We start from the raw sequence: 27,987 nt of genomic DNA, 5'->3' as shown, positions 1-27,987 counted from the left end.
TTCAGGCTTAATGGCACATTCTTTGCGGGGCAGTTGCCAAGGAACGAGGTAATCCGGTGACAGAAATACTGCCCGGGGTTTCAGTTTGCTAGTCCAAAGGGTTTTAGGTGGTGTCAAATTTTATTACTAGCATTCCTGGTCTCCATGAAATAACCACGTGAGAACACAGGTTCCGTGAAAGAACAAAACTACGGGCCCAGACTAGCGCCGCACAGACAATAGGCACTTCGTTTCCTTTTGATAGCGGTCCAAAGATGGGTTAAAAAAACAAGAAGGTAGCAGCAAGATCATGTTCATAGGCTGGTCTGTAACCTCCCATGGGCCCAGGTGCCTTGGCCATGAACGGATTCCAGAGCAAGTCGGGGGATGGCCCCTTGGCTCCACCCCTATGAGCGATGTGACCAAGGATGACTCAGGTCGCTGCCTCACACCCCCACCAGCCTCCTCAGTGAGTGATGCGCGGGGAGCTCAGCCACAGCCGCACGGTGGGCACAGCGCAGGCACCAGTGACCGCCAGCCCCCTTTCCTCAGGGGCGGCTGCAAAGAGGCAGCTTTGAGCAGAGAAAGCCTGGGGGTCCTGAAGCAGAAAAGGGCAGAGGACTGTTCTTTTTACGTGAGAATCCAGAACAGAGGTGGAGCGTGACGTAGAAATCTAGTGATTTTTCTAAGATTTTATTTTATTTTTTTAAAATTACTTATTTATTCGACAGAGAAAGAGAGAGAAGGAGAAGGAGAACAAGCAGGGAGAGCAGCAGAGGGAGGAGGAGAAGCAGGCTCTGTGCTGAGCAGGGAGCCCAGTGTGGGGCTCGATTCCAGGACCCCGGGATCATGACCCCAGCTGAAGGCAGATGCTTAACCGACTGAGCCACCCAGTTGTCCCAAATCTAGTGATTTCTATACCGAAAAGTGAGCGACCCTCTGGCTCCTAATTTCGGATTATGGAAAGCCACAGAGTAACTCTCATGGCCACTAAAGCATTTATACCCATGCAGTCAATAAGAGTTCCAAAGGAAACAGAAACAGTTGTTCTCAAAAAGCCCTTCTGCGACTGTGTGGCTGATAACACTGTTTGCAAGTCTTGCTCGGATGTGACGCACAGAAACTACGCATCGTCAAAGGCAGGACGCGCCTCGAATAAAATCATGGGATCGTATTGCAAACTTCACATCAAGCACAAACACTCTTCATGGAAACATTTAAAATTATAATCCAAAAGGAAAATAGATGCAGATTTGATTTTACAAAATCTGTCAATCAAGCAGAAGCGTAAGGGGCCCTCGAGGCTGTGGGGGGCCGCAGCCGGCTCTCGGGAACAGCAGGAAGCCAGGGAACCTGCTTGGGGGGGGGGGGGAGGGCAGCCGCTCCATAAAACTGGAGATGGTGGGAAGGAGAGGAGGCGAGGGGCGGAGGCTGAAGGTTTTGGGAGAAGAACCTGCGCGGAATGTTCGAGGTCCTTTCTGCACCGGAGAGGCCCGTCGCTGTCAAGGATGGAGTCCTGCCCTGGGGAAGGGCAGCATCTTGGCAAATCTTGCTGCTGGAGATGGGCAGAGCGGGCAGTGGCCGGCCCTGTGCCCCGGGAAGCCTGCCCCTTGGCCGGTAGAGCGCAGGCACCCCCTGCTTGCCGCCAGAGCGCCATCCCCCATCGCGGCTGCACGGGGAGGAAGAGGTGTGGGGGGCACTGGAGGGCCCGGGCGGGGCGAGCCCCACTCACTCGGCTCCACGTCAGGCCGGCACGCCGCAGGTCCTCCAGCGAGGGGGACGGCACTGCACAGACCAAAAGCCAAGCAGGGCAGGATTTCTAGGCCACGCTGGCTGCCCAGGCGGTCCGGGAGAGGAGCGGAGCTCAGGTGCCAGGGCCTGCGGGGGTGAGGGGACGGGGTTTCAAACCCAAGCTGTCCTAGAAGACCGGTCAGGATGACCGGTGGCCCCCAAGCCCGACGCCGTCGTCAGCCTGGGGGGCAGCCTAGCACCCGGAGAGCTGCAGGCTGAGCCCACAGGGGACAACCGCGTGCTACCAGCGCCTTCCTTCGTTTCCAGGAAGGGCCCAGAAATGACAGGACTGGTTCCCTGGCCAGGCTAGGCGGGCTTGCGCGCCGGCTTCCAACACGGGTGTGGCCTGCACGCCGAGAAAGCAAGGCGGGGCCGGCGTCGGCGCGGAGGCCGACTTTACCTGGGTGGCGGCGGTCACCGGCGCCGGGGAGGGATGGGTGCGCGCGGGGCTGCGGTTCCCCCGCCTCCCGAAGGGCGGTGAGCGGCCTCGAGCGGCCTCTAGCGGCCAAGCTGCGCGGCGCACGCAGGGCTCCCGGGGAGCAAGGGCACTTCCATTCCCTCTGGACCTCAGCCGCGGCCAGAACAGAAAACAAAGAAATCCGGAAGAAACAAATGTCTGTCATTCATTCCATCTTTAGTGCTCAGTCCAAGAAAAATTTCAGATACTAAATACCGTTTTGAAATAGAAATAATTTAGGCCGATTCTTCTGAGGATGTATTTATTAAGTTCTAAGACCCTGAATAATTTTTCTTTTAAACATTCAAACGGAAAGATAAACTAGGAAAACTAGAAATTCAACATCTTTCACAGAAGGCTGCAGGAACCCCTATATTACTATTAGTCTTTTAAATTTCTATTATTTGCGTACTGAAAGACGAGCTAGTACTTCCGACAGTGCTGGCGGCCGGCGAACTTCATCTTGGCCTCCACTTGATGTCTTTTACTCCGTGGAAATGTCTCTTCAAAGCAGTGTTATCTGCCCACGGAGAATTTAAGCAGGAGTCGTCATCATTTTCTTCCAATTTCTGGAAACAAACATGTTTTACTCAGGAAGGCATTTCTGGAAAGTGTTTTGCAACATCAAAAGACCAAAGAAAGAACCCATGTCCAAACTCCCACTCCCCGCCTCCCCAGGAGGATGCTTGCAGAGGCGGATGCAGGTGGACGCCCCGCAGGGTCCCCGCGGCCCAGGAGAGGTGGGAGCTCCAGCAAGACCCCCTCCCCACATCCTACAGAGCTCGCCATCCCCCAGAACTGCCCCATGCACTCGGGGGCCAGGAGGTGAACGCCCCTGGCCCAGCTCTGCGGAAAACCTTCCGTGGACCCGCTACCTTGAGCTCCTCTTGTCTTCTGTGATAGTATAGCATCAGCTGTTTCTGCTCCTCACTGCTGATCACTGGTTCCCGGGCTGGAGCGCCTTGTCCCCTCTGAAAGACGCGGGAGGAGCAGACTGTGGATGACAGCCTCCTTTGCCCACAGCTATGCAGGTGACCCATTCTGATCACCACAGGAAGGCCTGGACTCCAGCAGCCCCTCGCCCAGGGCCCCCACGGGGTCCCGAGACCAGAGGCCGGGCAGTGCCATCTGTCATGGCCGTTCCCCCATCAGCCACTGCAGGTCCAGTGGGGCAAGGGAGGGACACTGTTCCCCCAAATCACAGAGAAATGGCTGTGACAGAGCACGCGACCCAAGCACCTTATGGACATACAGCTCTACACTACCCATACCCGTATAGGCCTCTGACACATCCTCTTCGTTTAGAGTAGCAGTACTTGGAAAACTTGAAATCTGTGCTCTAGGCTGTATTTTTCATTTCAAGAAACATTTTTAGTTACTTGTAGCCCATTTCTAAAGTTGAAATCAACATGGCATATCCACCGCACCCTCCTCCTTAAAACAAACTCCAGATGGTGTCAATCAGTCCACAAACTCTCCCAGGTTTTGCTGGTGCATAAAGCGGACAGTTTTCCTTTAAGCCTGGACCACTGGCATTAAAGTATTGGCAGCAAGGATGTTAGGTCAGGTTTATTCTAAATTTTTATTGGTTGGAAAATAATTAACAAAAACTCGTGACATGTTAAAGCAAAAGTACTTACTTGCTGAATCTTGACGATGATTTTGGTTTTTTCATTTTTGCCCACGTAGTCAGAAAGCTTCTTTGTTCTTCTCAGCTCCTTGGCCGCCCACCACAGTTGTGCCTCTGATTCTGCGATGACACTCAGTCCTGCCTGGGGCCACGGTAAAACCAGCTCTAAGGTTTGCTGGGACACGACCCCCAGTGTGTGATCCCACCCGGGTGTGCGGAGCCTGGCAGGTGCCCATGCCCGCCCCCAACTGTGGGGCAGGTTCAGTGTGGGGCCACCCTCCATCTCCTCTCCCCGCAACAGGAGGAAACCAAACCCTCCAACAAGTCAAAGACCTTGCTCATTTTTTTTTTTTTTTTTTTTTAAGAAACAGAGAGAGAGAGAGGGAGAGAGAATCCCAAGCAGGCTCCATGTGGATCCTGACCTGGGGCTCGATCTGATGACACTGAGGATCGTGACCTGAGCCAAAATCAAGAGTCGGACACTTAACCAATAGCGTCAGCCAGGAGCTCCAGCCTGGCTAACTTGAATGCCTTCCCTGTTAGTTTCAATTCATACCCTGACTCAGTTAACCTCTTGCTCTGGGAAAGCAGAGAGCGTCTGATCTCATCTGCACCTTCTCTAGAAGGTCCTTCGCAGATGGAACTGCAGGACCCTGCCAGCAAAGAACACTGGAATCCTGCTGGGTTTTACATACAGGCATAATGAGGCTGTGTGTTTGCTTCCGCACAGCCCACCGGCTGAAGACGGCTCAGAGCCGTACATGCTGCCCAACAGGATAAGGAATCAGGGAGAAAAACAAGGGAAAATGGAACATAAAGGCAAGAAAATAACATGAAGCAAAAGGTAAAGCTAGAACGCAAAATGCCATGCAAAGGGACCAATACATTTTGGGTAGAAACAGAGACAAACTGGGTTTCTGGCTTCCCAGTGGCCAAAGAAAACGGGAACGTTTTCGGTTGCTCCTGATGGGCAGCCTCACACCCGTCCTGTCTGCCCTCACCCGGGAGCGCTACCTTTGGGGTCCCTCTCTCAGCTCAGGTCTCTGCCCTGAAGCTCGGGAAGCACAGGGCCAACCCACGTATGGAGCAAAATGCTAGGTCTAGAGGTGGAGGGTCAAATCCGACGTGACCCACCTTAAAGAATGCCCAGAGCTGCATACCTGGGTTCCAGACAAGTCTTCCTTATTTTCAAACTCCATCCGGATGGGATCATAGGGCGGCAGCCCCATGGGATAAACAATCATTACGGCCCCTCGAAGCTGGTCCAAGGCATCTTTCACCATCTCCGTGGTAACGCAGACTCCAGCTTCCACCTGTTTCTGAAAAGGCCAACGACAGGCATCACTATTTATAACGGGGCTAAGACTCTCGCCAGCTGCTGCCAGAGCAACAGAAAGGACCCGAACAGGGGCACCTGGTGGCTCTGGGGGGTTAAAGCCTCTGCCTTCGGCTCAGGTCATGATCTCAGGGTCCTGGGATCGAGCCCCGCATCGGGCTCTCTGCTCAGCGGGGAGCCTGTTTCCCCCTCTCTCTCTGCCTGCCTCTCTGCCTGTTTGTGATCTCTGTCTGTCAAATAAATAAAATTAAAAAAAAAAAAAAAAGGACCCGAACAGCGCTTGCTACCAAAGCCACGGTCTACTCCTGGGGCATCTGTGCATCGCCCCCCCCCCCCACGGAAGGCAGACCATGAGCGGGGCTGAGGACACTCGCCAGCACCCACCACGGGGATCAGAAAACACCTGGGGTGGGGGGTGGGAGGTGGCCCGGGTGGGTGAGTGACAGGGTGGAGACAGGGAGGAGCGCAGAGGGAGGAGTGATATTCGGAGGAATACATCTCTTTGTCCTGGTCCTGGCACAGCACTTCAAAATCCCCAGGAATTTCCTGAGCGGTAGGAATGTCTGTTGTTATTCATGAGCCCCTCTGGACTGCACCCGAGTTTATGCTAACGAGGTGACCCACGTGGGACCTCGTGTCCGTGTCCGGGGAGGGGCTGGCCACCCCAGGGAGACCAAACTGGGGTTAGAGGGTTGGAACTTCCAGACCACACTCCCATCGTCACCCCCAGGGCGAGGCAGGGGGCTGGAGAGGAGTTAAATCATGTGACCAATCATCTAATCATTCACGCTCAAGAAATTCTGGGTAGACGTCCGCTGTGGGGAAAGCAAACAGAAGCGGGGTCCTGAGAAACCCAGAGCACCTCGGCTTCGGGAAGGTTCCTGGGAGGGAAAGGCAGACGACAGGGTGCTGAGAGGGTGAAGCTGCAGAGAACTGATTTCCGGGGAAGGAAAGAGGCCTGAGGGCAGCAGCAGGGTGGACGCAGCCCATGGGAGGGGGAGAGACTGGACCACCACCCCCCCGCCCTTCTTGGGTTTCCAGAAGGGGGATCCAGACAAGCTGCGGTGGGGGTAGTAGCAGAAATGCGAGACAGACCGGGGGATGGGAGACGCTGGTCATTCCCAGTCTGCAGGGAAGGACGACCTGTAGGAGGGACTGAGAAGTGAGGGCTCCTGCCCCACAGCCCTGGGTCTCCGCCAGGCAGGAAGTGAAGCTACCCACTGAGAGGGAGGGGGCAGGAAACAGGCCGTTCGGAGCCTCAGAGCTCGGGGCCTGCCCGGGGCCCATGGAGAGCTGACAGGGGCCCAAGGAGGCGAGGAAAGTTGGGTTTGGGGGGCCCCATGGCAGGGCAGGACTAAAGGTCCTGCACTAAAGGGGGGGGACATTGAAGCTCACATCTGAGCTGGGACCGTTCTGGGTAAGAGCGTTACACTGTCACCGAATGGGAGATGAGTAAGATGGAAGGAGAAGATCCTTGCTTCTGAGAAAATCCAGGCGTCCTGTGGCGTGGACGCCCAGGTCCCAGAGAGGGGTGAGAAGGACAGGTGGGATGTGCGGCCTGAGGGAGGAAGGCGGACCGTCCGCCGGGCCCCAGACTGAAACTCTCGAAAGCTAGCTTCTCCTCTGTAAAACGGAGGGGACAGTCCTGCCTCACCTACTCCCTGGGCTCATGGATTGTTTCCTGACCCAAATCCCCATTAAACACATCAGGCCTTCCCATGAGAGACCTATGCCGGAGGAACGGTGAGGAGAGCTCTCAGATACGGGGTCCCGTGAGTGAAGGCTTCTGCTGGCAGCGTGTCACCGCGCCACCAATGCTAACTGGCGGGGTGCCAGAGTCATCTTCTGTAAAAGCGCCTCCGAAGGCCAAGGGCAGTGAACCCCGGCCAGGGAAAATGGAAGGTGACAGAGCAACTTCCATGTGACCAACCTCTTGCCATGGGACTCGAACCCTCCCCCGTGGCCCCGTGGTGTTTGGACCCACAGGGCTAACTGCTCCCACAGGGCAGGGTCTGGTGAGGAGACAGTGACGCGCACTGCAGGTCTGGCGGTGGCGTGGAAAGGGCCCTGGGCGAGAAGTTGGGCCTGCAGCTCGGGGCCTCTGCAACTGGGGCCAGTCGCTGCAGCAGAGGACCGGAAGCCTGCGGACGCGCTCGGTAAGCCTGGAGAGAACTACACAAACTCATGCACAGGCAGAGGGAAGAGGGGGAAAAAACGCCCAGAACACAGTGTGGGAAGGGAAGGGTGCAGGGACGGGCCCAGGCGACTGTTTTCCTAACTCGTCCTGATAGGTGCTAGTTTGACTAGGTGTTAATCGTTATTATCATTAGCAATATTTAAAAAAAAAAAAATTCTGGGGTCAAATGCATTTTGCAAACGTGGGACTGAACCAAAGCGTTCCTTGTAGGACTTCACAGAGCCTTGGCTCTATTAATAGGTACAGAAGGGTAGTCTTTCCTGAAACACTTAAAAAGGATGAGTTAGGGGTGCCTGGGTGGCTCAGTGAGTTAAGCCTCTGCCTTTGGCTCAGGTCACAATCCCGGGGTTCTGGAATTGAGCCCCGCATCGGACTCTCTGCTCAGTGGGGAGCCTGCTTCCCCCTCTCTCTCTGCCTGTCTCTCTGCCTACTTGTGATCTCTGTCTGTCAAATAAATAAATAAAATCTTTAAAAAAAAAAAAAAAGGATGAGTTAGGAGCTTGCAGAATCTGGGACACAGGAGTTCAGAAGCAGTGGTTTTGCCCAGGGACTCAAACCCCGACCCCCCAAACTGCGAACTTCAGCTGTGAAGGCCTGGGGGCGGGGTGGGGGGGACATGGGAGCCAGGACCACTGCCAATGCATGAATAGCACAACTGATCGAAAACCCAACTCTTCCAACAGCCTGAAGTCCTCCTCCTCCAGATTCGCGGTATCTGCCAACAGGAGGATGCCGGCTTCTCCGTCCAGGGAAGTTTTTGTATTGTCACGACCATCCACAGAAAAGTAACTCCTATCAGCACGTACTAGGTCAATCAAACATCCAGAGAGCTAACGCAGGGCCACAGCGTTTCCGTTTCTCTTTGCTAAGCTCCGGAAGCATCCCGCAGGCGCCGGCACCCGGTTGTCCTACACAGACCGCCCTTCACTCGGCGTCTGCCGTCTGCCCAGCGCCAAGCCGGAGGACACTGTCACCTTTACGGAAAGGAAAAGCGAGGGGCCACCCTCAGCCTGCTGCTCTCCCTTGACTCCGGGAGGCTAACAAAGAAGAAAAGGCCCGTCCGCCGAGAACCCTGGAAGCAGACGTGGAGCTGGTATTTCAAACAACAGGCTTTAGGGCCGCATTTCCAAAGCTAACCTTCGATATTATCGCTTTGGCCTCTTCTACGGTCTTCTTTAAAACTTGCTTCATTTTCTCGTTTGGAGCTACGAAAATAAAACAGGGAAGAGGGAGAGAGATGGCCATCTTTAAAACTGTTCTCCTACGTCCCAACCCCTTCCCTGGCTGAGTCAGGGAGCTGGGAGACGAGAGAAGGGCCCGCACGGAACTTGGGCCAGGGGCACCGGAGAGCTGGCTGTGAGAAGTCACGTAAGACTCTCTCACAGCTTAATTTCTTAACGAAGAAAAGTAGGGATTAGACGATGAAAATGCTAGGGGCGCCTGGGTGGCTCAGTGGGTTAAGCCTCTGCCTTCTGCTCGGGTCATGATCCCAGGGTCCTGGGATCGAGCCCCACATGGGGCTCTCTGCGCAGCAGGGAGCCTGCTTCTTCCTCTCTCTCAAAAAAAAAAAAAAAAAAATGCTAGATGCATAAAGCTGTGTCAGAACAGAAAGGGCTAATTTAAGACAATGCTGGTTGAAAGACCAATCATGAACCATGAACCGGTTCTTATGAGATACTATTATTTTTCTCATTGGTGTGGTTCCTTCTAAAAAGCAAAGAATCTCTCCAAACTGACAATGAGTCTATGTACGAAAAGATGTAGAAGACAGTCAGCCATTTTCCAGGCTAAAACTCAATGGAGATAATACTAAAAATTCCTATTATCTTCAGTATTTTTTTACAAAATTGTTTTGAGCCTGTAAAGTCCTCATAGAGAGGGGCGCCTAGGTGGCTCAGTGGGTTAAAGCCTCCGCTTTCAGCTCAGGTCATGATCCCAGGGTCCTGGGATTGAGCCCCGCATCGGGCTCTCTGCTCAGCTGGGAGCCTGCTTCCCTCTCCCCCCCACCCCGCTCTCTGCCTGCCTCTCTGCCTGCTTGTCATCTCTGTCAAATAAATAAATAAAATCTTAAAAAAAAAAAGTCCTCGTAGGGACACTTTTGTATTTCTTTTGCCCCTAACAGTGTTTCAGGGGCACAGTGATACTTAGCTGTTTGTTTAATTAGAGTCTTTTAAATGGAGCTTTCCCTGCAAGTTAACAGGGACAAGCTCTCCGAATGGGTTAGAATCTCTTCTCCTTGAAATTCCACCTGATTGCGCATTCGCTACAGGGGGACACTTTCCGAATGCTCTGACATGCTCTGAGCTGTGGGCTCTGCTCTACGCCACGGAGAGGCACGCCCTCCATGAGAACAGAGACCCGTGGACCGACACCGATTTCCTTCTTTCTCACGGAATCTCAGTACCTGCAAACCATAGCAGAACAGAACCTTCGATGCTTTGCAAAGATTCCCCTGCAAACGATGAGGCTGAACCACATGAAACTGCCAACTGTCCCCATCTGTTACCTACGGCAGCTTCAGGTGGCTCGGCTCCCAGATTTAAGAGCAGCAGCATGGTAGGCAGAAAGAGCAGCCAATGCATCCATCCGCTCGCTGCCCAGCTCACTCCGGATCTGCCCCGCAACGACTGAGGTGTACAATGCAGCATTTCATCGGCTTGTGCAGAAAGCTGAGGCCCGTGTTTTCACGGAAAGAGCCTCTTGCACACTTGCTGCTGTACTCAGGCGTGCACACAGAAGACACAAGCTGGATTACCTTGCCCGTTCCTTCGGCCAAGATCATCCTTTTTAAATACTGAGCCCCCACTGGGTACACACTTCTCGCCCCACTCGTCCCTCAGCTTCAGTTCTTCAATCTGGTCGTCGGTCAGTCCTTGCATATTGGGAGGGAGAAATATGCCATGTTCTGCTAATTCTTCCATTTCTTCAAGATAAGAGAGAGTTAGACAACATGCATCACGATCACCACTACAACGCTTTCTACCCACACTGAAATGTAAGCTCCCTAGAGCTTAGGGATCTTGCCCGTCGGGTCCCTATTTTATTCACCAAACACTTAGATGTCACTTGCTTTGTGCCAGGCCTGCCCTTCACCTTTGACAAATGGTCACGGACATGTCCTACGTCCACAGCAGCACGGAGAATTTAGGGGCTCACTGTGGTCACCGGCAGCAGCGCTGGACTTCCCTGCTCTGACCCTCGGCTGCGCTGTACTTCCTGGCCCTCAGGAGGCACAAATTCAAATTCACCGATACTCTGAACACATATCCACAGGGGGCGCTACAATTTCCAAGTGTGCTCACATGGATTATTTAATTTCACCTTGTGAGGTAGGTCAGAGAAGCAACATCCTCATCTTCCCTCATGTACAGCTAGCTCTAGCATCTGAGGCTTTCGTGGCCCTGCGATTTTAAATACACGCTTCATAAATAATTTAGGTAACGGATAGTGAGGAGGATGTGAGGCAATGCACACCCTTCCAAAGGGACAGAGATGGGAGGAGACTGGTTTTCTAGTATCAAGCTCACTATTCAAAAGCATGGCTTTATATATCTCCTATCCCACATATATTTACTCTGAATAATCCACATTTTAGCCTTGCAAAATTGCTTGCCCTTCCTTCCTTCCTCTAGAAAAGTACACAGATCTGGGTCTTCCCATAGCACTGCAGGAACAAACTAGACGGCCTGTAATAACACGATACTATAAAACAAAGGCTGTAACTTCATGGGGTCTTTGCTGCCTCTCTCCCCACGGGACCCAAAATATCTGGGGGCAGGGGCTGGTCTCAGTCATCCTTGTCTCTTGAAAGCATAGCACCTGGGCCTGCCTGGATCACAGTTCAGTGGGGGCTGGAGAACACACGAATGAGTCACTAACATGACTATTAACATCTGGCACCACGTTTTCAACTGATAATTTTATAGAAAATGAAACTGGGAGTCCCTTTTCTCCCCAAGTGCTTTAATTAAAAAAAAAAAAAAAGTAATATTGACCTTGTTTTAAAATTAATAAATTTTACTAAGAAACTTTACGTCTATCTCATAAAGGTAGAAACCATAACCCTTAAGGAGTTCTCCATGGCACAAAAATCACATATTATAGTTACAGAAACACTCAGTAACATTCTGGACCACATCTGGAGTACGCTCATGTCCTAACGGGGTAGCTACTAGCTGCACTTGACTCTTTACATTTAAATTAACATGAAACACAATTAGGGGCGCCTGGGTGGCTGGGTCGGTTGGGCATCTGCCTTCAGCTCAGGTCATGATCCCAGGAGCCTGGGATCAGGTCCCCATTGGGCTCCCTGCTGAGTGGGGAGTCTGCTTCTCCCTCTCCCTTTGCCCCTCCCTCTGCTCAGGCATGCGCTCTCTCTCCCTCTCTCAGATAAATAAATAAAATATTTTTTTAAATATATATGTAATTAGAAACACAGATCCTGGGTCGTGTTCCACTAGTGGGTGCCTTACTGGACACACAAATAGGGAACACGTCCCTCCCGGCAAAAAGTCCCCAGACAGTGCCGCTCTAGGTCACTGACATAAGTGACCAAACGCCGAAATATGAGAAGAAGGCTTGTGTTTCTTGGCGAAGGGCAGGAACACCAAGACCCTCAGCCGGTCTTCCCAACCCCGGGGCACCGTCGTTAAGTCAGGTGCTTACCCCCTTGAAATGAATTCACCTTTTATTTATTTTAAAGTAGGCTCCACGCCCAGCGTGGAGCCCAAGTGCGGGGCTTGAACTCAAAACCCTGAGATCAAGGCCTGAGCTGAGATCCAGTGGGATGCTGAACCGAGACACCCAGGCTCCCCCGAATTCCCCTTCTGAAAAGGGCCGGGGGCGTCCCGCCCCTCCCACCGCACAACTGCACTGCACCTGCTCCGCGGCCCAGAGTGGCGCGCCCGCGGGTCATCCCTTCTACCGGCCTATTTCACTCCCCGCCCCGCGGCGCCGCGCCCAGCACCCGGTCTCCCCCGCCCGCCGGGTGCCGGCGTCTGCGCCCGCTCCGCTGGCTCTTCAGGCATCTCCGGGGGACCCCGGTGGCCCCCTCCAAGCGCGCCAGCCGCACGCCTTTGCACATCTTAGCAAACCTGCCCCGCACCCCCAGTCCAGCCGGCCGGAGCAAGCGTCGCGGCTCCCGCCGCACTTTCCCATCGCAGAGGACCCGTTCCTCCTCCCCTCCCGGGCCCGCCCCGGCTCGGGCTCCACGGTCCGGGCCGCAGACTCGCGAGCCGCCGGGCCTCACCTGAGCAGACGCGCTGCACCTTGAGCCGCGCGTTGTAGACCCGGGCCACCCGCACCGTGAGCTCCTCCAGCTCCGTGCTCCCCGGCGCCTGGAGCAGGAACTGGCTCTCGTCGCCCCGTTTCACGTGCAGAAGAACCATGGCGGCCGCGGAGACCCCGCCGAGGCGGCGAGGAGACCCGGGAGGCCTTCAGCCGCAGGCGAGCGGCGACCACGCACTAACCGCTGCTAGGAGACGGAACACGCGGCTCGGGCTCCTGCGGTACAGGGACCGGGGTGGGGAGGGCACTCGCTCCCGGAAGTGGATGTTGCCGGGAGCAACAAAGAAACACACGGGCCTCCGGCTCCAGTCAGAAGCGTAAGGTAGTTAAGCCGCAGTGCGCGACTCCAGGCAATGTGTTCCCGGAAGCAGGTGCTGCGGGGCAACGATCCACGCAGTCGGAGAGGGCCGCGGTCCAGGCCGGCACCCCGCGGGCGGGGGCGGGGGAAGAGGGGGGCTAGCCGAGCCCCGCTCCCGGAAGTGCCTGTTGTCTGGGCGACCGCCCCCACACAACCCAAGCCGCCGGAGGGGGGCGCGGAACGCCCCGCGACTCGCCTGGGCCCGGGGTTCCACTCAGGGAGATGGGTGGTAGGAGGAGGCTGCTAGGTCGGGACTGGGTGGGGTGGTGGGCAGGTCCAGGACCGGAGCCGCGCAGCAGGGGCCCACGGCCGCTCCGAGTCTCAGCGGCGTTTCCGCCGCCCGCGGTCACCACCTCCGGAAGTCCTGCCCTGTGTTTCCGGTCTGGAGAAGTTCCGGGCGATGCGCGGGGGTTGCTGGGTGTGAGCGTCGCGGGGCGGGCGAGCGGGGCCGCGGTGCTGTGTGCGGGCTGATTCGGAGTCGGGTATCCGGGGAGGCTCAAGCGGCTGCCGCCGGGGCGACTGTCCCCATACTGTCCAGCGACCCACCCCCCAACAGATGCTTACTTCTGGGCGTCGGTGACGCCGCGGCAAGTCAGGGTCACTGCCGTCGTGGAGCTTACGTTCCAGCGAGAGGACAAAGAGACAAAATACGGGGACAAGACATACAAACAGAAGTCCTAAAGAGAACCAAATAGGGCGATTGGCTTTTTAGATTGGATGGCCAAGGAGTGCCCTGCGGGGAGGGTGACATTTGACCCAATAACAAGGTGCCACCGAAGCTGAGATAGTGCGAGGTCTCTACCCGTTCCCTCTCCTTCGGCCGTGGCCCGATACAAGTTAACTGAATGTTGCAAGCCCCTGCTACTTCGTATTCCTGAAACTTTGGCTCTCACCGTGGAAACTTCATCCCTGGGGTTCGAGGCCGAGCGCATGGTGTGTGACTGCAGGCCTGGAAATGCCCAAAGCCAGTGCAGGGCCTCATCACGAAGACGGTTGGACCGATCCCGGACAGACAGGGTGTGGAGCCCAGGGAGCAGATGTTTTTCATCTCTAGTAGCGGGGCGGGAGCACCCAGACCCTGGAATGGGCAGTACTGGTCAGAGCGGCACATGTCTCTCTCCCCAGAAGGGGAAGGGGGCTTCCTGCGTTCTCGGAGCCCCTCCCTGCTGGCCATAAGCTCATCGACCTCGTTTATCCTGAATACATTCTGTATTCATGGAGCCAACTACTGCTTAAAACTTGGTCAATGTTGCCTTGTGAGAACCATTTATCCAGAGACTCCTGTATTACAGGGTCTCTGGGTATAATTTTTAATATTAAAAGTGGGCAAAACTCATGTGCTGGCCATCCAGTTTTGTTTACATATGTAGTTTGTTAATCATTTGGTGGAAGATCTGCCAAATTTCCACAGATCAAGCCCTTGAAGTAACTTTAATCTTTGTCAGCACTAATTTTTGCCTTTGTAGTCCTGCTAAACTTTATTCTTTTATTATATTCCTTTCAGTGGTTTCTTGTTTTTGTTTTTTTGTTTGTTTGTTTTGTTTTTTTCTGCTCATATAGGCCATGTCTCACAATTTTGTGTGTAGCTTTTTCTCAGTGTGTTTCTGGTGGTCATAAATTGTTCCAAAATCTCGTCTGGCCACCACGGAAGTGGGTTCTGAATTTTCAGACAAAACGTGAGATCTGTGTGCTCTTGTGCAGTTTGGCAACTTTCCTCTGAATATTTTAGGTACTGTTGCCTTTCTAGGGTGAAGGGTATCTTGGACCATTTGTATCTAATGAAGCAATCCATTAATAATGACTGCTGAGGGCTAGATAATTAATAGGTCATTCATGAGTGCTGCTAGATACCAGGCAGCCAGGGAAGAAAAGAACACATTTTTAGTATATTGAAAAAAAGAATTTTTTTAAAAGCCCTAACACATTAAAAATACAGTTAAAGTTCCTACATATCACTCTCTGATTCCATTCTCTTCTTCCCCTTCTCTACAGGTAAATACGACCCTGAGTTTCTCATTCCCATTGGCTGTTTTTCTACCATCAACACATGTATGTCTTACTAAAGAAAAGAGGACGTTGTTTTGAGTTTTATACAAATGGTTCCTACTGTGTTATTTGATAACTTGCCATTGGTTCCATAATGATTTACTATTTTTTTATTCTAACTTCATTAGAGTTACTAATATTGCCTTCACTTGTTTTCACTGCTGTATAGTATTCCACTGCATGAATAGGTCACTCCATTCCCCTGCAGGTGTTTATTGTATTTCTGGTTTGTACCATTACAAACAATGGATGTCCTGCTCCACGTGTACTATAATTTCTCTACAAGTTAAATTTCTTTTTTTTCTTTTTTTTTTTTTCAAATATTTTATTTATTTATTTGTCAGAGACAGAGGGAGAGAGAGAGAGCGAGCACAGGCAGGCAGAGGCAGAGGGAGAAGCAGGCTCCCCGCCGAGCAAGGAGCCCGATGTGGGACTCGATCCCAGGACGCTGGGATCATGACCTGAGCCAAAGGCAGAGGCTTAACCCACTGAGCCACTCAGGCACCCCCCACGATCAGCTTTTAAGGAAACAAAGCCACAATGTTATATCCTCCACTAAAATGGCTAAAACAAAAAACCGCAAATGCTGGCAAGTACGCAGAGAAATTGGCTCACTCATACATTGCTGATGGGAATGTAAAATAGTCCTTTCTGGGAAACAGTTTGGCAGTTTTTTAAAGATACAAGCATGCAATTACACCATGATCCACCAGCTGTACTCCCGGGCATTATCCCAGAGAAGTGAAAACTTATGTTTACCCAAAAATCTGTACAGGAATATTTGTAGCAGCTTTATTTATAATAGCGCCCAACTGGGAACAACCCAGAAGTCTTTCGATGGGCGAGGGAATGGTTAAACCAGCCGTGGTACATCCATACCATGAAATGGCACTTGGTGATGAAAAGGAGTGGACTAGGGGCGCCTGGGTGGCTCCGTCAGCTAAGCGTCTGATGCTGGATTTCGGCTCGGGTCGTGATCTCAGGGTCCTGGGATCAAGCTCTGTGTTGGGCTCTGCCCTCAGCACAGAGTCGGCATGGAATTCTCTCTCTCTCCCTCTTCCTCTGCTCCTCCTCCCGCTCATGCTCTAACATAAATGCTCTCTCTCCAAAAGAAATGAAATCATTAAAAAAAGGACTATTGACACATGCAATTTAGATCAATCTCCAGAGAATTATGCAGAATAAAAAAAGTCAATCCCAAAAGGTCACATACTACTCTTGAAGTGGCAAAATTATAAAAATGGAGAATAGATTTGTTGTTGCAGGGAGTTAAGGACAAGTGAGGGGAGAGGGGATGGGAAGGCAGCGGGGAAAAGGGCAACACAAAGGATCTTCCCGGCGATGGAACTGTTTTGCATCAATGTTAAGGTCCTGGTGGTAGTATTACACTATGGTTTTATAAAATGTTACCACGCAGGGAATTGGGACTGCTTAAAGGGGACATGGGATCTCTCTGTATTATTTCTTACAACTGCATATATATATATATATATATATATATATATATATACACATCTCAATCATCAAAATCAAAAGTTTCTTTTTTAAAAGCTTATCATTCTCGGGGCACCTGTGTGGCTCAGTGGGTTAAAGCCTCTGCCTTCGGCTCAGGTCATGATCTCAGGGTCCTGGGATCGAGCCCCGAGTCGGGCTCTGCTGAGGAGGGAGCCTGCTTCCTCCTCTCACTCTGCCTGCCTCTCTGCCTAAATGTGATCTCTGTCAAATAAATAAATAAAATCTTAAAAAAATAAATAAAAGCCTATCATTCCCTATAACTTTTTAGAGGTTAATGAACATAATTCAGTGATTTAAGAATCAAGGTTAGGGGTGCCTGGGTAGCTCAGTTGGTTAAGCATACGACTCTTGGTTTTGGCTCAGGTCATGATCTCAGAGTTTGTCATCGAGTCCCCCAGTGGACTCTCCGTGCTCAACAGGGAACCTGCCTCACGTTCTCTCTCTCTCCCTCTGCCCCGCCCCCCATGCTCACACTCTCTCTCTTGCTCTAAAATAAATAAAATCTTTAAAAAAAATAAAGAGAATCAAGGCTACTGTCTTGAATAGCCATCATATAGTACTGAAAAAGTCAATACCCAGAAGAACCTTTGCACTTTTTTTGGCCTTGCACTTTGGGTCTTCTTAGGTCAGTCTCTTATGCCTGGCTGTCCTTGGGCCTATCTCCCTTCTCCCCCCCACTTGTTTCTTTTGCTGTGGTGAAAAAATCATCGTTCCTGCTTCAGTGTTATTTTCAAGCCAAGAAGACTTGGAATGAGGGCCTCTCTTACAGAGTAAGCGCATGGACTTCTTAATGATGACTTATAGTCTCAGAGTGTCTTCTTACTTCTAGAGTATTACATGGAGAAGTGAAACAGATGAAACAGGGTCTTGAATTAAAATAACCTGATTTGACAATGCGAGTTAATCCCCAATTGTCATTAAACTTGGATACGAAAAGTTCAAAGAAAGTGGCTGAGAAAAATTCTTCCCTCTTGAGCAAAGCAGTCAGCATGGTAAAGACACGTATATTTATTTCATATGACAGCACATTTCACAGGATATGTACAGAATGTTGGTATACCACTGACTTTAATACTGTATTTCTATAAAGTATATAGTTATAAATATTGTATGCCACATAAGCAATAAAATTCTTACATATAAACAGCAATCTACTATAGAGAACAAAGAATTCACGAAGAGATCCTTAGTGTCTAATGTCTGCTCTGCTTTTAACAGAACTGGTAAATATTTTAATAACACAGAATAATGGCTAGTTATTTGCAGCATACCTTTGACTTTCAGAACTCTGTGCCCTTTCAGCAACGTGCCAAAAATAGTTTTCCTGATAAAGGCTGAGCTGCTGCCTGATATGTATATTGTAGACAGTAGTTTATACTCAATAGGAAACATTGCTCACAGAACCGTGATCTGCACTAGTGAAGTAGATAATGAATTCTGCTAAGGGAGAGCAAATACCATATACACTAATCACATAGATGTTAAAGCCACAGTTTCAACAAGTTAATTCACATTCTGAAGCACACTGCTTATAGTAATACTGCTGTTTAAAATATACTACTGCTGAAATGATTAGAACCCTCAAAAAGCACAATATAAAACTCACAAGAGTTATTTCTAACAGCAAATCTGGGCTGTCAACAGAGGGAGGATTACTTCTATAAATATAGTATTTTGATAACATTTGAGCATTTAGAAAAGTGCTTTTTTCCTACTAGATTTGCTTTACGTATTTGAGTGCAATGCAGTTTGCTGTGCTTTTTCTCCATTTTACACAATCTTAGCCATGAATTCTATTTTCTGATATTCTCCCAATGCACCTCTCTGAAGGTTGAATGTGGACAATGGAATTTAGGTGGACATATACAACTCTTTATATAAAAGGAACGTTAACATAAGTCTTACTGGGTAAAGATGATTTTAACTTAAACAACAAAACAACTATTGTCCAAGGAGTTTTCTTTTTGGGATTACTGAATGGTATCAAAATACTACATTGTGTAAAAATTCTGTGAACCTCATAAAATTAATAAAAGCAGGATCAGTTGCATACTGGCAGTGCAGGAGACAAAACCCACAGCTGACTTGAGGGGTGGCCTCTCACGATGTGAAGCAGCATCATGGAGCCTCCCAAGGGGACAGAGCATACACTCCGATTCCCCAGTTCCAAGCATTCTGAGTAGATCCCCATGCAGGCGTTCTGAGGGCTGCTGCCTTCCTGCCAACAAAGTTCCAGAGCGAAAGCAGCAAAGATGAAGTGTGGGAGGGAAAAGGGCGACATATACCTTAGTGCAGAGAGAGGGGAGTGCGTTTAGCTCTAAAATTTCTCATGAAACTTGGAGGTATGTGCCTTCCTGACAGATAAGGCCACAGTGCTTTTTTGTAAGGGCCGAAATGTCCATCCACAAAATCGACTGCTTCCAGCTGCAAGAACCCCCTCCCAGAGAAAAGCATTTGGGGGTGCTGGAGTGCACAGTAACAAAGGTGTGTGTTCAGGGGAGCGGGATGGAATGGCAGGAAAATCTGGTAGTGAGATTCTAGGTTCGGAAAGAAAATCAATGAAATGTCCAAATTTCATTTATAGCCATCCTTTCAGTAATGAAATACTGAAAAGCGAACTCTGTTAGAACTTTTAGGTAAAATCTGGTCTGAGTTACAGCCTAGAATTTAAGTTATGAGTTTTATAATTATATAAAAGTGTATGTGTCTATATGTGTGTGTGTGTGTGTGTGTGTGTGTGTGTGTGTACACACGCTTTTTTTTAAAGCCACGCCTTTCAAAACTGTTTCAGTATAACTTTGATAGCTCTTTGGTGAATACTTGGAAACACCAATTGTTTCCAAGTACGAAAGAGCTGCCAGAAATGTCAGCTAGAAGTTTGGGGTTTTTGAGTTTCTTCAGAGAAGACTGACAAAGAATTTCTGAATAAGGACTACTTTTTTTCGAAAGTAGTTTTGAGCACTGTTTGTGGCTACTACTCTCTCTTACTTATCCGAACAGAAAACACACCAAAAGTCCAGGTATTAATGAGAAGGACTTTTTTTCCTTATTTCCAATATACACATATTCCAACTCTGTACACATTAAATAGTGGTATTTCATGACAACATCAGTGCACTTAACAATTACTTATTGCACATAATGAATAACTAATGCCCAATTCTTTTGGCTCTAACCTGCCCAAACTAAAAAAACAAAACAAAACAAAAAAACAATTGTTTTCTATTGCATAACCTTATCTTTCTGTAAAATCTAGTGTGGGTGATGCCTTAGATGCCAAGGTTGTGAAAGGAGCTCCAGAAGGGGTGGTGGCAGGTGGGAGCAGAGTGACAGGAGGTGGAGGTGGTCTTCTTGATGGCAACGCACAGAAAGGAACATTTGTATCTTTATTCCAGTCATCATCAAAGGTCGCGCTGGAGCCAGAAAGTGAACTTGGCTGATGATCCAGTAAGTCTGGACACGCTAACTTTGACTTCCCTTTCACACCAAAGTCTTCTTCTTCCTCGAAGGTTACCCATCCTTTTGGGTTGCTGATTTTTGCCGTAGACTGGCCCTGCAGATCAAAACTGTCCTTAAAACCATCCAGTGAAGATGCGGGCTTGCTACTGGTATGACCCAGAGGCTTCAGAGAAGGGAAAGGACTGTTAGCAACAGGCTCTTCTTTGGAGAGCCATGAAGTTGCCTCAGATTCTTGAGACTCGGCTCTAAATGGGTTTCCGGGAGTGGCGGTCCTGTCCGTAAAAGGATTTGTGCTGCTCAAGCTAGTAACAAATGGGTTTGGAGAACATCGCATATTTTCCTGGGATTTACTCCGGGCTGGAATTGGAGGCATGCAACTTACAGAACTCAAAGTAGTCACGTTACTTTGTGTTGCAGAAGGCAACTGAACCAACCCCTTTGGGTTTGGAGTTAGAACAGATGATGTTTGAACAGATAACTGAGGCTTGGATACAGCAAGCACATTAAATGACAGATCTTCAAACGGGTCACTCTTTAAGGGTGATTCCAGTCTGACAGCAGGGACTCCATTTGCTTTTACCTGAAAAGAGAGCACTCAATAATCAGGAAAAAAAAAAAAAAGGTAATATATAGTTTTTAACACCTCCCCTATGCTTCCTGTCTCTATTCTTCATTCTGGAGGGGCAAGTATACAAACTTGAAAGTAAAAACGGCTTTGTGTAGTTTGTTACTCTGGTGGTTTCAGTAAGATGAAACAACTAAAACCTTATTCTTTAAAAACTCTCTACTAAATAAACCCTTTTATTACACACATTTTTTAAACCCTGAAGAAATTAAAAAGAGACTATTCCATTCATGCAAGTCCTAATATGGTAAAATGGAGGTACAGAATTAGCAAATGACTTTTGCTCATGCCCTGTTCTATCAAATGTTAGCACAAACTTCAGAAACCCATATCCAGAACTTATGCTAAATCTATACATTAGACTTCCAACACCGATCTATGATGATGATGTGGTTTCATTGTTCTTTTAAATATATTTTCATTTAAAGTTGATGTTACTACGGAAACTCAACTTTACGAATGAAATGGATTTTATTAGTATATTTGTATTCATAAGCTAAAGACAACGCATCTTTTCCATTTGGAAAAAAGAATTTTCAGAGCATTCTTTGCCTTTTAAGTTCTCCTTCATAGACCGAACAATGTGACAATATTCCTCAGTTGACCCTCTTCATCTTATGATAAAATGTTCCAAAACAGACGTGCTTATTAATAATCATACCCAGTGACCGTTTAAAAGCAGGGGGTAAATCCCATTATCTATTTGGTGTACTCTAAAACCGAGATGAGTGCAACACAGTCCTTTCTACGTGACAGAGTTGGCTGTGAACTGGGAGGAGGAGTGTTCCGAATTACTTCATGGTCGTAGAAAGTGTGCACCCTGTGCCTAGCTCATAAAGAAACCAGTGGAAGTGGAGCGTGGCTATGGGCCTGAGCAAAGGCAACCTTTCTAATGGGAAGGAGAACCCTGGCCTTATCAGCAAATAAGCTCATCAGATGCTTCATTTTAATTTAAAAAAATAGCAACTGTGCATAATTATTGAAACTAAAGAGATGTCTTGGATATGAATGTTGAATTTAAAGAGAAGACAAACTTTAGGTTGGAAAGGACAGGGGAGGGAATTTTAGCTCAAGCCCTGCAAGTAACAAAATGGAGCACTACCCGAAATGAATTCAGATAGTTGTGAAGTCAAAATAACTGAATGTTCGTGAACTGTGTTGAAAAAAAGAACAGCAGTTCTTCCCCTGAAACATAATTGCATATTATGAAACAGTAACTTGCTACTTTAACCCCAGGGAAGGCTGTTCATTTGTACAAAGAAATGATGGATAATTTCATTAAGTGAGTAACTTTCAAGTATATAATTGTTTTATTCAATTGTCCTAGGACATACTTAATAATTGAATGAACAAGTATGTTATCTTCAACTTAATATGATAATAAATTTGTACAAAAGTAAACATTTAACAGATTCAAAACTGTATTCTAAGTGTATTAAAGGTAACCATATTTATATATGAAAATTTGCTTAAGAGAAATCTGTTAGAGACATAAAAAATTATAATTAACTCTACATTATCCATAATCTCTGGATTATTACGATTAATACAACAAAATGGGAGTACCCAATCGGGTCTGGGACCCAATTCTCCCATGGCGGATGAACAGTCCACAACACAGAAAGGAGAATTTTATGCTTTGCACAACTTAGAATAGCAGGCCCTTGGCAAATGAATGCTCTACATTTAAGTATCTTTATTTTCATATATAAAAAAATTTGTTTTCAAAATATATTAAGGGTAATTTGACAGAAGCAGGATGATTTTACCCAATCACACTTGAAATTATAATGAGAGCCACACCACCATTCACTGTATTAGAATTAAGTTATAATTTCAGCAGGATTTGTGAATTAACATTTTTAAAATGATGGTACCTTTACAGAGAAAGGTGTTGGAAGGACCTTAAAATAATCCCATTATAATATTAACTTTTATCTTTCTAAATCATCAGTTCTTCCTTACCAAAAATAATCCTGTTAGTAAAATTCTTTGCAAAAAAAAAAAAATTCCCAAAAGAAACCTAAGAAAAAAGGTTGAATTTTCTATTTATGTACTTATGCCATTATTAAAACCAAGACCCAGTTTGGTCTTGCCAAACAGACTTTCCAATACCTAAAGCTTACCTTCTTGGAGTTATACTTTTTAGTTTTGTTAATTTTCATTAAAAAAAAAAAGCAAAAAAAATGGTAAAGCATTAACAAGAACTAAAATGGTTCTTAAAATTTTGAAATACTAAGAAAAAAAAAGCAGGTTTATGGTATGATAATAGAATTTATTAATGTGGACAGGTGGTTTTAAAAATGGGTGAGACTTTAGATGTATGAAGCAAAAGATTCATACATCTAATGTGCTAAGACAGATGAAAAGCACAGATAAGATTGAGAAAGAGTCCAATACCTGTTACCCTGATGCTTGCTCCTGCTTTGAGAAAGGGAACACAGACATCAAAGGAGAGCGTTAGGAGGACAATCTGAGACCAACCGGCAACCCTAACAATTCAGTCTTCAAAATGCTTTTATGTCTGTATTACACACAGAACCTGAGGGCGGCAAAATGTGCAGGTCACAGCATGCGTTCAAGAGACGACTCTAATTTCTTTTATAATTTTGAATTTTAAAAATGTATAATTAAATTAGGGCTCAAACTTCAGTTCTGTCAGAGGCGGATGACTAGCCACTTCCAAATTTTGTTCCTACAAAAGTAATATTCCAAATAGGTTTTGGGATCTCTAAGAAAAGCAGTCTAATGTCCCCCTGCCTCTGCCAAGTCTTACGGTGAAGCCCTAACTCTCAGTGGGATGGTGTTTGGAGGTGGGGCCTCTGGGGGGGTGACTGGGGTTAGATGAGGCCAGGAGGGTGGGGACTCATGAGGGATCTCTGTGCCCTCATGAAAGGACAAGTCAGAGAGCTGGCTCTCTCCCCCTCTGGAAGGCCCAAGGAAGGGTCACATGAGCACACAGGGAGAAGCAGTCTGCAAGCTGGGAAACGAATCCTCACCAGAACCCAGCTGTGTTGATATTCTGATCTCAGACTTCAAGCCTCCAGAGCTCTAAGAACACACATTTCTGTGGTTTAAGCCACCTCGTTTTTGTTATGGCAGCTCAGGAAGAGGACAACAGCCACAAGATAGCCCATGGGGTTATCATCATGAGAGAAAATGTATAAAATGGCACCACTTTGCAAAGGTACTACCCTATTGAAAAATCAGTATTTATTTTAACAAAATGACCAGGATCCAGGCATATTCTATATTAAGCAAATTTTTAGAAGGATGGTAACACTATCATTAATTCACCTCAGAATTTATTAGTGGTAAGGTACAACAAAATAAAAAACCGGAGCCTATTTTTGTTGTTTAAAAATGAAATCATCTTTCCATAACACAGCAGTATTTTTTTAAATACAGTAGTCTCAAAAACAGTTTTGAGCAAATCTTCCCCAATATCTAAAGCTTACCTTATTTTAAAATATCAAAACTCATTTTTACAATTGAGGAAGTCACCACTCTGAAGTATATTAAATGTGAACAGAGTTTCCTGATTACTAAACACGAAGACTCCTGAATTTAAACAAGTACTTTTTCGATGATGTCAGGGCTACGTGTCTTGGCTTTGGCACTGAGAGAAGAAGGTAGGAGGTATTGAATAGATCCAGAATGCTGAGATCTCCTACATGGTCTCTTACGTGGTCTCTTCCCTCCCTGTCAACTCTCATGACAACAGTATAGCTGCGAGGCTGTTCCTTTATCTCTGGTTGAATTTCCTAACTTCCAGTTCTTAGATGACAATCAGATGACTAAGATGCCAGATGTAAGGCAGAGAAGGAAGGCATGTCTACATTTTGTACATGTTATATAGTCATCTGCATTGGACAAATCTTCTCTGTAGAAAATTATAGAGTCAAAGACCATTTAAATAATAATAAAAAGGAAAGCTGGGCCATGTATGTTTTTATGTTTTAAATACCTTGTAGATTTGGGGCAGAATTAATAACAACGACTTGTAAAAATTACCAAGTGTTCAATTCTTTTTTTTTTTTTTTTAAGATTTTATTTATTTATTTGACAGAGAGAGATCACAAGTAGACAAAGAGGCAGGCAGAGAGAGAGAGAGAGAGGGAAGCAGGCTCCCTGCTGAGCAGAGAGCCCAATGTGGGACTCGATCCCAGGACCCTGAGATCATGACCTGAGCTGAAGGCAGCGGCTTAACCCACTGAGCCACCCAGGCGCCCCAAGTGTTCAATTCTAAGACGATTTCACATATCACCAAAATATCAGATATGTCATATTTTAAATTCTTATCATTTTCAACCTCTAGCTCTGGGAGATTTTTTAATTTTAAGCATTTATTGTTTTTTGAATAGGCATTATTTTTATGGTTCAAAATCCAAGAGGTACGAGAAGGTAAAATGCTTCCCTTCCTTCCATCCCCCCAGCACTCTCCTCTCCTTGGAGGAAATTCTTAACCAACTCTGTGATCCTTTCCAAAGACAAGTCTGCACACAAACAAGACCCTCTGCTCCCCCAAGAGAGAAAAGTGTGTGTGTGTAATGAATGTTTGGAGGAATCTGGTATTAATGACTAAAGTAAAAAGAATATTTAGAATTTAAAACAAACATCTTTGGTAGTTTCAAAGAAGTGGATAATACAAGATTCGAGGAGAATGTTCTCTACCAGGCCACACAGGAAACACATGCTGTCTGCCACCAAATCACCCACCCATTCCAATGAAAAACAGAAATCAAAACAACAGAAAATGACCTAAGAAAATGTTAATGCAGTAGTCATGGGAATATTCGCCCTATGGTACATCCATGTTATTTTCTACTGAAAACTGAAATATTACTGAACAGTTGGCTCTTTCTCAAGTTTTCCAGAGTACTGTATCTATGTTCATACTGGTCTAAGAATACTTAAACCGTTACAGACTTAGGAATTAAGGTTCACTTTTACTGTAAAATAGAGGCTCACTTCCTCCCTTAAAAAAGTAGTAGAAAGCTCTAAGATGGCTAGTTTGAAACTTTTTTGCCCTCCAATTACATCTAAAAAAATTTTATTCAACATTCCTTTGGGTATTCGAATAAAGTTAAAAAAATTGTTCTTTAAGATTTACTTATTTGAGAGAGAAAGACAGGGTGCGTGTGCGCACATGGGGAAGGGGCTGAGGGAGAGGGAGAGAACCTCAAGCAGCCTCCCCATGAGTGCAGAGCCCAACATGGGGCTGGATCTCAAGAACCTGAGGTCATGATCTAAGCCAAAAGCAAGAGTCGGGCACCCAACCGACTGAGTCACCCAGGCACCCTGCCCTCCAATTGCATAAAAACAAAACAAAACAAAAAAGCCAAGAGTACACATTACAAGAAAATGAGAAGAAAAATTCAGAACGCACTAAAAGGGGATTGGCAGAGAGAAAGGAATAGTGGATATTTGTGGTTTGAAGGATTTCTACAGTGTTTTATGTATCACAGACATCCTCAATTTTCTGAACTAAAAATGTAGAATACTTTATGCTATTGATCAGCTTAAGAGAACATTTTATTTCTCTCAATTATATATACTTCTTCAGTTTTTACAAAGGTGACCAATTGTCTGGGAAAGAGGTGAGTGCTAACAATAGTCATTTTAAGACTCATGTTTACTTTAATATCTGTTTTTCACCACATAGAAGCCCAAGAAGCTGTTGACTTCTGCCTACTAGCTGACATCTCCAGATATCTGTAAAAATAGATACAAACTATTATTTATAAATGTGCCTAAGGGGCATTTGCCAATGTGTACTATTTGTGTATTTTAGGTCTTCACATAGTTTAAAAGCAGACTTCTAAAGCTTTACCCATTTCTTTGGTCTTGATGGCATTTTCAAGTTAAAACTTTGGGATAAAATAAATTGTAAGGCTGGACAACAAAAAGTGTTCTTACTAAGCATGAATTTTAACGATTTTACTAGAATGTATATAACAAAGTAAAATCGCATCCAATAAAGTAGAACAATTTAACTTGCATGACAATCCCTGTATAAAAATAACTGTATGTACACACCACAAGTCTGTCCAGTGTGAGGTCAGGCCGGCAGAGCAAAAGTCCTTGTGGTCCTCTGATTTTCACCCACGAAGGCAATGGCAATGCTTTCTGAGCAACACCAATGAGGTGACCTCATTCTCTGGGAGGTTTCTACGTGGTCAAAACATCTAAACTGCTCCAATGACTGACCCGGAAAGACCTGAGGACCCCAGGGCCAGCTCCACCACAGAGAAGGACTACCACTTGCTGCCGGGGGAACGAGAGGATTATTCTCTGCTTGCTGGAAATTCACCACACTGCCAAATGGTAAGGCATCTCTCTCCAGAAAGTGAAAGCCAAAACTAATATATTCGCCGTGAACAACAAGAAAAATACACTCCTGTTGGTCCTAATATATTAACTATCTAAAGTAAAATGTGCATTTAAAAAAATGAAAAAGTCACAAACACTGTAAATGTAACAATATTAAACAGCCCGGGAAACACTTGGAAACGCCCTCAAGACCCCGATTTCAAGCTTGCTCTCTGAGAACCCCCCGTCTCGGCGAAGACTACGCCAGAGGCTTTTTAGGGCGATCTTGTTCATCCGCGGAACTTACTTGTGGTTGTGACGAAGGCTCGGAAGGCAAGCTGTGGGACGACCTGCTGCGAGGGGGTGGCTGAGGCGGCGTTTCCAAGTTGGGCTGGGCGGCAGACTGAGGCGAAGGGGCTGCGACAGGGACAAGAGGCTCCTGCAGCTTCTGAACAGGCGGGGGCGGAGAAGGCTGCACAGGAAGGGCAGCCTGAGGCTTCAGCGGTTCAGGAAGAAGAACGGACCCTACACAATGAATTTTCAGATGTTAGGTATTTTCTAGAAAACCGCATTCTGTTCTTCCTTCTGTGAGGTGTCGGGGTGTTCTAGTCCCCCGCTCCCTCACCGAGCAGCCTCATTTCTTGCTGCAGGGAGAAGGAAGGGTATCCCTACTTGAGTACGTTGTCGAAGGTGAGAGGAGGGGAAAGGACATGTGAAAAAACTCAGAATGAAGCTAGAAGTTCTAATATAGGGTCTACCTTTCGCCACTTCTGGTGGTTTGCTTTGGCCTTCAGGGGTCAGTCTGCCAGCAGATGCCCGAGCATGGCTCTGCGGGGCACTGATCACTCCAGCACGGGGCGGAATAGTCTAAAAATGGGAAAAAAAAACATTTGAGACATTTACTCAACCCAGCCCCCCCCCCCACAGACACTTTAATGCGGGGTGTAATATTATATGCGGTAAAGGACTTTTAGGGTGGGTGTTAACTAGACAGCT

The 27,987-nt window shown here is 47.4% G+C and overlaps 2 protein-coding genes across 2 annotated transcripts in view; both read right to left on the bottom strand.

Moving 5' to 3' along the window:
* Window positions 1-2,472: 2,472 nt before the first annotated feature.
* LOC116872288 (cilia- and flagella-associated protein 298) lies at window positions 2,473-13,088 on the bottom strand. Its single transcript, XM_032865429.1, has 7 exons — window positions 12,639-13,088; window positions 10,146-10,313; window positions 8,528-8,595; window positions 5,018-5,176; window positions 3,868-3,999; window positions 3,103-3,198; window positions 2,473-2,796 (listed from the first exon to the last, which is right to left on the bottom strand). The coding sequence occupies exons 1-7, from the start codon at window positions 12,775-12,777 to the stop codon at window positions 2,686-2,688; spliced, it is 873 nt and encodes a 290-aa protein (XP_032721320.1). The 5' UTR covers window positions 12,778-13,088; the 3' UTR covers window positions 2,473-2,685.
* Window positions 13,089-19,618: 6,530 nt separating this feature from the next.
* The window catches only part of SYNJ1 (synaptojanin 1), an 84,043-nt gene continuing 75,674 nt past the window's right edge, over window positions 19,619-27,987 (bottom strand). Inside the window, exons 31-33 of the mRNA XM_032865424.1 lie at window positions 27,750-27,858; window positions 27,299-27,516; window positions 19,619-20,634 (exon numbers count right to left, since the gene is read on the bottom strand). Coding sequence (XP_032721315.1) covers window positions 19,831-20,634; window positions 27,299-27,516; window positions 27,750-27,858 — 1,131 coding nt within the window. The 3' untranslated portion in view covers window positions 19,619-19,830. The remainder of the gene's footprint in view (window positions 20,635-27,298; window positions 27,517-27,749; window positions 27,859-27,987) is intronic.

The sequence above is a fragment of the Lontra canadensis genome, unplaced genomic scaffold (genome assembly GCF_010015895.1).
Source record: "Lontra canadensis isolate GAN:19392208 unplaced genomic scaffold, GSC_riverotter_1.0 scaffold29, whole genome shotgun sequence".
Taxonomy (NCBI): Eukaryota; Metazoa; Chordata; class Mammalia; order Carnivora; family Mustelidae; genus Lontra; species Lontra canadensis.
This window is presented reverse-complemented; position numbering and strand designations above follow the sequence as displayed.